Source organism: Myxine glutinosa, chromosome 11, assembly GCF_964187855.1.
Source record: "Myxine glutinosa chromosome 11, kmMyxGlut1.1, whole genome shotgun sequence".
In the NCBI taxonomy this organism is placed as follows: Eukaryota; Metazoa; Chordata; class Myxini; order Myxiniformes; family Myxinidae; genus Myxine; species Myxine glutinosa.
In genome coordinates, this window is record NC_136271.1 from 112859493 (window position 1) to 112871587 (window position 12095).

General features: G+C 44.8%; 2 protein-coding genes across 3 annotated transcripts in view; one reads left to right on the forward strand and one right to left on the reverse strand.

The window, feature by feature from the left end:
* LOC144894330 (THAP domain-containing protein 2-like) overlaps positions 1 to 12095 on the forward strand; it is a 131658-nt gene that overhangs the window by 43332 nt on the left and 76231 nt on the right. The window lies entirely within an intron of this gene.
* On the reverse strand, positions 1236 to 3905 carry LOC144888326 (uncharacterized). The gene is made up of 2 exons (XM_078765976.1): positions 3198 to 3905; positions 1236 to 3108 (listed from the first exon to the last, which is right to left on the reverse strand). Exons 1-2 carry the CDS (start codon positions 3291 to 3293, stop codon positions 1543 to 1545), a joined length of 1662 nt encoding a protein of 553 aa, XP_078622102.1. The 5' UTR covers positions 3294 to 3905; the 3' UTR covers positions 1236 to 1542.

Below are 12095 nucleotides of genomic sequence, written 5' to 3' on the forward strand. Positions count from 1 at the left end.
TTCAGCGAATTTCACCGAGTTTCAGGAAATTACCCAGAGATATTTCTTCGTTTTTATTTCATTAGTTACTAGCAGAAGTACTCAGCGTTGCCGGGCGGGGGAGGGGGGAAGGGCACGTACACTTTAAACATGTATATACATGTGGGATGTGGGATATATACATGTGGGACGTGTGTGTGTGTGTGTGTGTGCGTGTGCGTGCATATGTGTGTGTGTGTGTGTGTGTGTGTGTGTGTGTGTGTGTGTGTGTGTGTGCGTGCGTGCGTGCATATATGTGTATGTGTATATATATGTCTGTGTGTGTGTGTGTGTGTGTCTGTATGTGTATATGTGTGTGTGTGTGTGTTTGTGTGTGTGTATGTGTGTGTGTATGTATATGTGGGTGTACATGTGTGTATGTGTATATATATGTGTGTGTATATGTGTATGTGCATATGTGTATGTGTGTGCATGTGTGTCGGTATACATGTGTGTGTACACATGTGTATGTGTGTGTATATATGTGTGTATGTGTATATATTTGTGTGTCTGTATGTGTATATGTGTGTCTGTATGTGTATATATATGTGTGTGCATGTGTGTGGGTGTACATGTGTGTGTACGTGTGTGTGTGTGTGTGTGTGTGTGTGTGTGTGTATGTATGTATATGTGTGTATGTGTATGCATGTGTGTGTGTCTGTGTGTGTGTATGTGTATGTGTCTGTGTGTGTATATGTGTATGTGTGTGCATGTGTTTGTATCCATATGTGTATGTGTATATGTGTGTATGTGTATATGCATGTGTCGGTGTACATGTGTGTGTACGTGTGCGTGCATGTGTGTGCGTGTGTGTGTATATATGTGTGTGTGTATGTGTATATGTGTGTCGGTGTACGTGTGTGTGTGTGTGTGTGTGTGTGTGTGTGTGTGTGTGTGTGTGTGTGTTTGTGTGTGTGTGTGAATAAGAGAGAGACCGAATTGTTAGATACAGAAATGAAAAAACGAGGTGTGTGTGTGTGTGTGTGTGTGTGTGTGTGTGTGTGTGTGTGTGTTATTGTGAAACAGGTGCAGCATCTAACTCAATATGTCAAAATGTCACACACGTCCATGCCCGTGGGATTCCCACGGGTGACCCCACTAGTAGGGTGCATCAAACGCCCCATGATTTTCAAAAAGTTGTTGTATTTTAATGTCTATTCCCTCAAATGTTACACTTGTTGGTAGAAGTATGTATGCAAAAAATAGATGAAATCAGAGGTGGTCCTGGGTGGCCACCGGCCACTTTTATATATTTAGGGCCATTTAGGGCCACAGCTAAACTACTTTACAAGATAATGTAAAATTAACTACAAGATAATGTAAAATTAACCATTATACCTATATACAAAAGTAAAGTCCTACTTTTACTAAATGCCTAATATCAAACAGTTAAAACAACCTTACATGTCAATGTAAAATTAACCAAAATCGTTCTTCATATTACAAAGTTGTAGTACAGTGTTGTAGTATTGTACTTTCATTGATTAAAAGTTTGAAAATGTATTAAGCACAACGCCAATGTCACTACTCCAACTTTGCTCGTTTCCGCAAATTTGGCCTCGCTTTGCGGTCACATTCAACCACTTGAAGAAGATTTTGGAAGTGGTCTTCTCTTCTTGCAGTTGAGACAAAATCAGTTGCGAGCTTTACTGCTCTCTCCGCAGGGTCATTCACAACATTAAGCCCATCCACAATGGACTTGGCTGCCTTGAAGTGCTCATTGTTCTGCCAAGTGTCAACATCCTCTGTTAGGAAGGTCATATCTAGGTGAAGAAGGTTTACTGTAAACCACGAGTCCTCGTTCACAAGATCAGCCAGGGTTGTCGCTTCTGTAATTTTTGGAAATGACGGTTTGCCATATCCAGAACCGTAGCGGTGTTTTGGAGTGCTTGGCATTTCATCTGGTTGTATGGCCAGTAACACATCTGCAAGGGCACGACGATCCTTTTGAGGAATTGCATTGCTGAACAGTGCCAAAACAACCAGTTCTGGGGTTAAATACCACAAATGTCTATCAAAGGCTTTCACAGCGCTGACTGAAATGGTTGAGTTGACAGCTTTATAGTTGAGCAGAGTCTTGTAAAAGCACAAATCAAACCATGGGGCATTTGAAGCAGACTGACATATGAGCCACCAATCACAATAAATATAAACAACAAAAACAACAAACTCCTTCAGTTTTTTCTGTTGATGTTGTGTTGTTACAGTTCCTCGAGGTAGTAGAGAAATTTGCTCTTCAAGTAGGCATATTTTGATGGAATAAAGAATCTTTGACATCCACCTTGCTTTATGCATGGCCCCTGGTCTGTGGAGTGTTCCTTGTTTTGTGACATCATCATCGAGGACTACCTGGCAGAGTTGTGCCATTTCCTTGTAGTCTTCCCTACAGTATGAAGCGCTTGTGCGGATTGTGCTTAAAACCTTGTTTTTGCAGGATAAAAGCAGCTGTTGTGCATAGTCATTGTACATGGAAATGTCAATTTTGGTTAAACTTTCATTCTTTGCATGCGATATGCGTTCCCAATTCTTCTGGAATTTTTGGAACAAAGATACTTCTGGAGACTTTGATGCCTCAATTTTGAGAACGTCAAACACATGATCCAGGATTACCTCTCCAACATGATGGCGACATGCACACCACAGAAGAGCACGGTCCAGTTTTGATTGAATGGTAACACAGGCAGCTGTAACGTGTCCAGTGTTTGATGCTGTTGTGTCAAAACATAAGTTGACAACTGATTGTTTGCACTTCCATGAATGTAGATACGTGTAAGTGTGCTCGGCAATGATGTCACCTGATGACCTATCACTTCCAGGAGGATATCTAGCCACCCCCAGTAGCTTTACATCAGTGGCATTCCCAACCAACACTGGCAATCTTTCTTCCTTGACATTCTTGTTTGTGAGCGTTGGTATCTGCTTGCCATCCCAGTGAAGTGTTGCAGCTGTTGGGGCGATCCAATTTTCTTGAATATCTTTGGCGATAGCACTTGTTATTGATCGTCGAGCCTTATCAGCAGTTGAGTACGACTTGGCCACACGACGTGGATCACCTCCTGCCTCTTGAATTACAGCTTTGGTGAGCGCAACCTGTTGAACAGGAGTTATGTTTAGTCGAGTAGCAACAGACACAACTGAATGTCTTTTCAGAATATCATGAGGAATAAAGGCAGATGTACCTGCATATGTTGATCTGTGGTGACTACGCTTCCTTTGAAACTCTGGAATCGCCTCTTCTTCAGTTTCTTCCAAGCTATCTGCAGAGTCACTATCATCAGAGCATACAGAACTAATTGTCATCTCTTGTACACTGGATGATTCATGACGTTCTCGTCTTGAAGCTTCCGCTAAGAGGCGTTTTTCTTTTCTATGATCTTTATCAACTTTCTTCTTGTCAACACCACCAAATGAGGCTACTCTGTCAGATTTCATTGACTCTAAAAATACTCTATCTTCCTCATTCTTAATGTTTGTCATTGCATCTTTTGTCCATACACCAAAGGTCTTATCAAGACGTTCATTCATGGTTTGCAACTTAGCCAAAGTGCTTGGAGATTCTCGGCGAGAAACAGGTATTTGACGCAATTTGTTATTGTCATTAAGAAGGTCAAGTATTAGTTTGCAGCATTGATGGTCTGAAAGCATAGGAATATTTGCTTTAGTGTAGAATTTTTTCAGCTGGATAAGGACGATGCTGGCAGATTTCCATTTCAGTGGCTGAGTTTGTTTGCCTTCACATATTTCTTTCTGGATGTACCACATCACGCATCGAAGAACCTGCCGGCAAGTTGGGAGGCGGACTCCTGTCAATGTACCATCTGCTTCTGTAAAAGCATTGCCAAGACCAAAAATGGCACTTGCTAATCTGGTCTTCTTATCTGCCATCTGAAAGAAAATAAAGGATATTATTAGACTACTAGTATGGGACCCACGATTAGACCTCTGATTTCATTCATGTAAAAATACAAACGAATTATCAAACCATCGTTTTTTGCATAAAATTGTTATATTTGTATTCCTCTCATCAAGACCTTCAATTTGATACCAAACATGACTAGGTTTGGGTGTAAAATAACAAAATCAAACATTTTTACATAGTGCGGCCCCGAAAATGGCCCTAAATATATAAAAGTGGCCGGTGGCCACCCAGGACCACCTCTGATTTCATTTATTTTTTGCATACATACTTCTACCAACAAGTGTAACATTTGAGAGAATAGACATTAAAATCCAAGAACCTAAGGGCGTTTGATGCACCCTACCCACTAGTATAGTATATGACAGAATACAGTTCTTCAGGGGACAGTTGAAACATTTTTTTAACGACGTGAACACGTGATCACGAACAACGTGGTCGAAGAACCAACGAACAAATAAGAACGAACAATGGATAAGAACAGAGAAGGGAATTTTTTTTTTTTTTTGAGTTGAGATGAAAACAGAGACAGAGACCGAACGTGAAACGTGAAAAATAGAGACCGAAAGTAATTGCGAGCGCAATCGAAGAATCGCTGAGACAGAAACAAAGCCTCAAGCCAAGGTCAGACACGGTAGCCTACTAGTACTACACTAGGCATCAGTACTACACTGACACAATAGCGTCAGTACTATACTGACACACTGTACTTCACGTCAGTACTACACTGACACACTGTACTAGTACTACAGACACGGTAGCCTACTAGTACTACACTAGGCGTCAGAATACGTGACACGAACTAACCGACGATTCTGTACACAGGTATGAAAAACCAACACCAAGAATAGTATTAAAGACACACCAATAGTTATACACACTGAAAGAAAGATACAGTTTCGACAAAAACACAATTGTGAAAAGTTACTTAACTTCGAAAGCGTGCGCGCATGGACAGCTTTGAAGAGACGTGACGTGACGTGACGAGAAGAGACGTGAAGAGACTTTGAAGAGATTTAAAACGTTAGACAAGTGGTCGATGTTCGGGGAAGTTAGGGGGAGAAGAGAAAATCTAAGAAACAAACAATACAGCGAAGGAAAAAAATGTTTGTTAAACTTTTTGGAATAGTAGCACACCGGGTGATCCACGCCATCCTCATCTTCCTGTAATAGAACTGCCCCAGCTCCCACATCACTTGCATCAATGGCCAACTTGAAAGGTTCTTGAAAATCCGGGGCTGCTAGGACAGGAGAGCTCATTAATATCACTTTGACGTGGGCAAAGGCAGCCTGACATTTGTCATCCCAAACAAACTTGGTCTCTTTCCTCAGCAAATTCGTTAAAGGGGCTACCACATCAGAAAAATTCCTGCAGAACCGCCGGTACCAACCAGCCACACCCAAGAATCTCATAAGCTCCTTCTTCCCTTTTGGAACTTGGAAGCGATTAATGGCTTCTATCTTGGCTGTCACCGGTTGCACCTGACCTACTACATGGCCTAGGAACACCACCTGTTCTTTTACAAACTCACTCTTAGATACGTTGATGGTCAACCCTGCCTCGGTCAGTTTCTTGAAAAATGCATGAATTTGTTTAAGATGATCTTCCATGGTCATGGTGTGGATGATGAAATCATCCAGATAAGCCTCCACCCCCTCAAGGTCTGCAATGAGCTTATTAATCAGCCATTGAATTGTAGCAGGCCTGTTTTTCAATCCAAAGGGAAGAACCTTGTACTGATACAACCCATTTGGTGTGACTAAAGCCGAGATTTCCTTGGCTCTATCAGTAAGAGGAATCTGCCAATACCCTTTCAGCAAGTCAAACTTAGTTACAAATTTAGCTGGGCCTATTCTATCAATACAGTCATCAATCCTCGGGATGGGATATGAGTCGGTCTTGGTCACTGCATTAACCCGTTTTAAATCTGTACAACAGCGAAACTGCCATCGGGTTTTGGAACCAACACACATGGTGAGCTCCATTCACTGCTGCTTGGTTCGATGATGTCATTCTCCAACATATACTGAACCTCCTTCCGAAGATACTCCATCTTCACAGGGTTCATCCTATAGGGGTGTTGCTTCACATGAGTGGCTTCCCCCACTTCAATATCATGATATACCAGGTCAGTACGACCAGGTACATCTGTGAACAAATGTGCAATCTCAAAAATTAGGCTGGATAGTTGTCCTTGTTGTTCCCTCGTCAAATGACTTAATTTCTCATCTACATTGCCCAACACTTCCGTGTTCGTCAATCTGGGACAAACCTGGTCATCAATGTTATCAAACTTCACACCGGCCTCAACCTCTGGATTCTCTTGCACCCCGACTACAGGCACGACAGGTGAGACAGGAACCATTTCTTCCACAGGCTTCCTCTCATAATATTTCTTCAGTCGGTTGACATGACACAGCTGCCGCTTTTTCCGTCGGTCGGGAGTTGTCACCACGTAAACTGTTTCATTAACCCTCCTTTCGATTGCATAGGGACTGAAATATCGAGCCTGTAGTGGCTGACCTGGAACAGGAAGCAACACTAACACTCGGTCCTCAGGACTGAAATTTCTTATCTGAGATTTCTTGTCATGTCTCACTTTCATTTTATCCTGTGTCACTTTCAAGTTTCTTCTCGCAACTTCACAAGCCTTTGCCAATCTGTGCCTAACCGTTGACACATACTCTACCACTGTTGACTGCGACTCCTCCTGTAGCCACTGTTCTTTCACCAATTTCAATGGTCCTCGCACTGCGTGTCCAAACACAAGTTCAAAAGGACTGAATCCCAATGACTCCTGAACAGATTCCCTCGTAGCAAACAACAATAAGGGTATTCCTTCATCCCAATCCTTGTCACATTCAAAACAGTATGTTCTGATCATATTCTTTAATGTCTGCTGAAACCTTTCCAAGGCCCCTTGGCTCTCGGGATGGTAAGCACTTGATCTTACTTGCTCCACTCCCAACAGGTGTATCACTTGCTGAAAAAGCGTTGACATTAAATTGGAACCCTGATCAGACTGGATGACCTTAGGTAGGCCAGCCAAAGTGAAAAACTTAATCAAGGCCTTCGCAATAACTGCCGCAGTAATTTTTCTAAGAGGCACTGCTTCTGGGAACCTCGTGGAAGCGCACATGATGGTCAGCAAATACTGATTTCCAGGCTTAGTTTTAGGTAAAGGGCATACACGGTCAATAATGACTTGGCTGAATGACTCTTCAAAAGCTGGAATTGGTTTTAAAGGTGCAGATGGGACTTTCTGATTAGGTTTTCCCACCAGCTGGCAAGAATGGCAAGATTTGCAGAACTCCACCACATCACGTCGCAATCCTGGCCAGAAAAAATGTACCAAAATTCTGTCACATGTCTTGTTCACTCCAAGGTGCCCGGCCAAAGGCGTCTCATGTGCCAAACTCAATATCTCCTTCCGGTACGGCGGTGGCACCACAATTTGGTAACGAACTTTCCACTCATCATTTGCTGGCACCTCCGGTGGTCTCCATTTTCTCATGAGTATTTCCCCTTTCATGAAGTAACCAACAGGTATCTAATTTTTCCTTTTGAAGACAGTTATTTCTATTTCACTCAAACGATACCAAGAATAGTAAATGGAACTAAAAATGCTTACAGTGGATGAAAACCACAACGATGGAAGTGACGAATCCGTAACAATATATATATGTATATATATTGTTACAGACGCGGTTTAGATGTTATGATGGGCCGAGCGGATGGTCCAACCGCGACCGTTACAGGATCCCCAATTGGCCCGATTCCACCCGACGTTGACCAGATCGCACCACAGATATTCAATCGGGAAACCTCTAAAGCGACCGAAAGAGAAGGAAAAAGAGAAGAAGACAGAGTACGGAGGAAGAACAGATTTATTATACACACACAAGCAATGGATGGAAGAAGCAGTCACACAGCGAATCGTTAACTTACACTATTCAATTTACTTAACCCCAGGACAACGATTAGGACAGACGACGTTCACACTTACACGGGGGAAATTGCAGGCAGGGATGGCGGAGGTGGGTTGCTGGAGAGGGAGGCAGGGTCGGAGGTAGCAGCTCTCAATTCCTCGCGTTTTTGGCGGGAAAACCCTCGGTCGCGTATCCGCTGCCGATGCTGTAGACGTCACGCGCTGGCTCGGTCACACCTGCTCCTCTCCTCCTGGTGGAGCCGTCTCCCTCCTCTCAGCGTGTCTCTCCAAAGGTTGTTTCCTTTCCAAGTACCTCTCCTTTTTGGCTTGGAGCGTCTCTCCTCTCACAGCTCACAGTTCAGCTCACAGCTCCTCTCGCATGTCACCTCTTCGCTCATCTCCCATCTCGTGAAGCAGTCCCTTCCAGTCGCTTTTATCACTCGGGGCGGAATCAAGCCGCCGGCTGCGAGGGCACGCCTACCGGGTCGCTAACCGCGGTGCTGGTTGGCTGTTAGGGCTGTCCGATTCCTCCTTTGCTCATGACGACGTGCCACGCCTGTGAGTTGGCGGCTCCTACCCCCCCTCTTCTCCGAGATGAGCACATGGGCAATGGCGGCTTGCGGGATTGAACACCACTCGCACCCCTTTTGAAAGGAACTTTGGAGAGCGGAGATGTGTGGGGAAATTGAAAGGGCCTACGCTTATTTCGTTTGATACAATGCAAAGTCAATCTAGTGGGAAACACATATTTAGCCGACATAGAATAAGGAAATACACTATTTAAAAAGATATATCGTGGCTTGTGTGTAAGTTTCATGGAATTAACTAGGAGGACGGCTGCGACCATTATTTACATTACGAGGGTGTTACACACAACAAAACCATACTTTTCACATTCGTTACACTTCCTCCAAAATTGTTACACTTCTCAAAAACCGTTACACTTCTCAAATTCATTACACTTCTCAAAACCGTTACACTGCACCCTCCTTTCTTCAGGCCCGTACTCGGGCCTACAAAACTTTAACTTAGTGTGACACGTAGGTGTAATTCCCTCTACAATTAACCTGACCCTGAGTGTGACAATCTTAAAACACAAATAAGTATGTCCCCCTATTGCATTGCACCCTGTCTAACAGACTCAAGCCCACAGCTAACCGAATTACGGAATTATTCTCAAACTATACATTTATGGTGGGGAGCATCTATCTATAATTCCAGTAATCTCTGTGTGTTTGTTTGTACGTTTGTCTGTGACCGCTGTTTCTCGACAACCACGGGTCCGATATACTTTTAACTTGCCAGGTATATTGCTGGGGACCCGAGGATGTGCCTTTTCAAGGTTTCATATTAATCGGACAATTACTTACCGAGCTATGTCCAAAAAACGATTCAACCAATCAGAGAGCAGCGAGCTATCGCGTGTGCCGAACGTGGCGGACACACTCTGCCTCGGATGGCACATTTGAGAGCGTATTCATTTATTTCACGTTTGCAAACTATGTTGGCGCTATGTTGGCGTTAAACTATGTTTTAAAACTAATAAAAACCCCGGGGGGATTGTCACTGTACTCGCAAGCCGTTCGCCGTTCGCTTTGGCGTTGCGAATGGACCAAAACATTTCATGCACCAAACCATTTCATGTAAAGCGTTCGCCGTTCGCTTTGGCGTTGCGAATGGACCAAAACATTTCATGGACCAAACCATTTCATGTAAATAGAGGGGGGGATATAATTTTAGATATAGATATAGTACGGGCATGCCCTAGTTATTTACAATGACGTTATTTTTTATTTACAACGCAACCCAGGACCTGTGTTTTTTTTTTCTTTTTAGGGAACAAGAAAAAAAGAAATTCCTGTTGGGAGGGAGGAGACAGCACGCATTGCATCGATGCACCAGTACCAATACCACCAAAGCACCCAAAAGCACCAAAAGCACCACAAGCACCAAAAGCACCACTCGGTGCGCAGTCACCATGGTTCATAATAAACACAACAAAACAACTGGTGGTGGTCTTCTCTTTCTCTGCTGGGCCGATGTTCTTCCCGACGTCTTCTGGCTTCATGCGGCCTACTTGGAAATATAAAAAGCACAAACCGTGTCCATTTTTATTTAGGGCAACAGGGGCCAACTAAGGGTGGTCCACCTGTTTGGTATAGGTGCCACCTTACCGAGGTCCGCAAGCAAAATTCCCTGGCCACTATGGCCGGTCTCCAACAGAGGTGCCCTGCCCCAGAACCTGGGGTCCATAAAGTGGTACATCAACGCAATGCATGCTGGTTCTGGGAATCTCGTGCGCACAATGGCCACCTCACGCACGCTCCCCTCGGCCCCCAATGGCGCACAGGTCATGTGGGAGACAAAAGAGACAATTGAGCGAGGGGTAAGGTCACAAGGGTACACATCAATAAGGCAATGCAAGGCGAAATGCGTACGGAGGGCGAAGTGAGAAAGCTCGTCCCTACCGTACGTCACCCCCCTGTCACCTACACGACCCTTGCCCTTACCCCATATGTACAAAAATCTACCCATTTACAAATTCGTCACTACTGTCACGTCTTCCCCATATTTCTCCTATACCAAATTCGTCACCACAATCCCTCTATCCAAAATTTGCCATCACCCAACTCGTCATCAATCCTCATAAGCAGGAAGAGATGGAACATCAAGCACAATGTCACACCCACGTCATGATGCGTCTCACAATCCAAACATTTGCACAGTAAAAAATAAATAATCAAAACATGGCATGGTGTGGAGTTACCTCATCTCAGGTGAGTGGATGCAGATGGTGCGAGGAGACTCCAATCCTAACTATCCTCTAAATGACCTTAACACACTTTACACTACCCGGGGTCTTTCCCTGCCAATCCATTGGCCACTTACACTATGGGTTCTAAAAACCAATTCCCATTGACCAAACTGTGGTGCTTCTCAATTTGGGGTCTCACTCCCCCGATTCATCTCCCGGTGCCCTCGCACAATTTCTGGGCTGCGACGTGTAGCTCTCCCAGCAGGTCTACCCACCTGCACACCTCCACCACTGCAGTTGCCACCCGAGCTTACCTAGCTCCTCACCCTAACCTAACTAACTGGGGACAGCCCCTCCTGGCTCTGTCACCCCACTCGGTGCCCTCCGGCACTGGGCTACCCGGGTCGGTCCTCCGGATCCTCGGGCCCCATCCACAACAACTACTACCGGCTCCCAGAGCCCACCTGCGGCCTCACCTGGCCGACATCCTCACAGTGGTGGAGCGCCCAACCAACTACACACACTAACAGGCTACACGCCCAGCCATTTCCACAACACTAATGCACCCATCCAAAGACCATTCTTTCACCCGCACCACAGATGCCAATATCCAACCACAATTTACCTGCACCCTCTACCTAACACTTACACTACCCGCCCCGGGTATCCGTGATGGGGGTCCACTCTTCCCCCATTCACACCTTCGCACCATCCACTCCACTCCACAATTTCCACCATACTCACTCCACGACCATCCATTCCAATACTCCATACCATTTATTCCATACACCTGTCCTCCATTCACCTGTCGTTGCACACCTGTGCAATCATACCTGGTGCCACCTGCACCCTCCTCCTCTTCCTAGACCATTTGGTCAACACAACACGCAATCACCACTACTCCCTCATACACTGCTCCATTCACCTGTTCAGTTGCACACCTGTGCAATCACACCTGTTCAATCACACCTGTTCAATCCTCACACACACGGCATCATCTCAGCTAACTACTCCCCTCTGAAACTTGCGCTTCCCAGTCGTCCCTTTAAACTATTGCGCTCCCTCGTCATTATCATCCACACTAATCTACCTGCGTCCCCACTACAGGTATCCTTGTCACTAACTAACCTTAACGTCACCTAATGTCATCTTCGCTAGATCCCTACACACGATATATCCTAACCCTCCCGGGCTAGTTTTCACTGCCATCAACCCCATAAACTATAGCGCATTTGCCCCCACCCTGTGAGGGATGGTGGATTTGCCATCCCACCACATCGGGGAGGTCCTACTATCAATTTCGCTCGTCCAAATCCAACAAATCAAAAATTTGCTAATCACTCTACCATCATCAAATTTTGCTTTTTTTTCTAATTTCGGGGCCAAAACACTATCCTCATCACCCGTCTACTTATTACATCCTCTCGGTGCGCCAATTCACGTCTACAGCCCGGCTTCGTACAGCCGAGCAATGAAC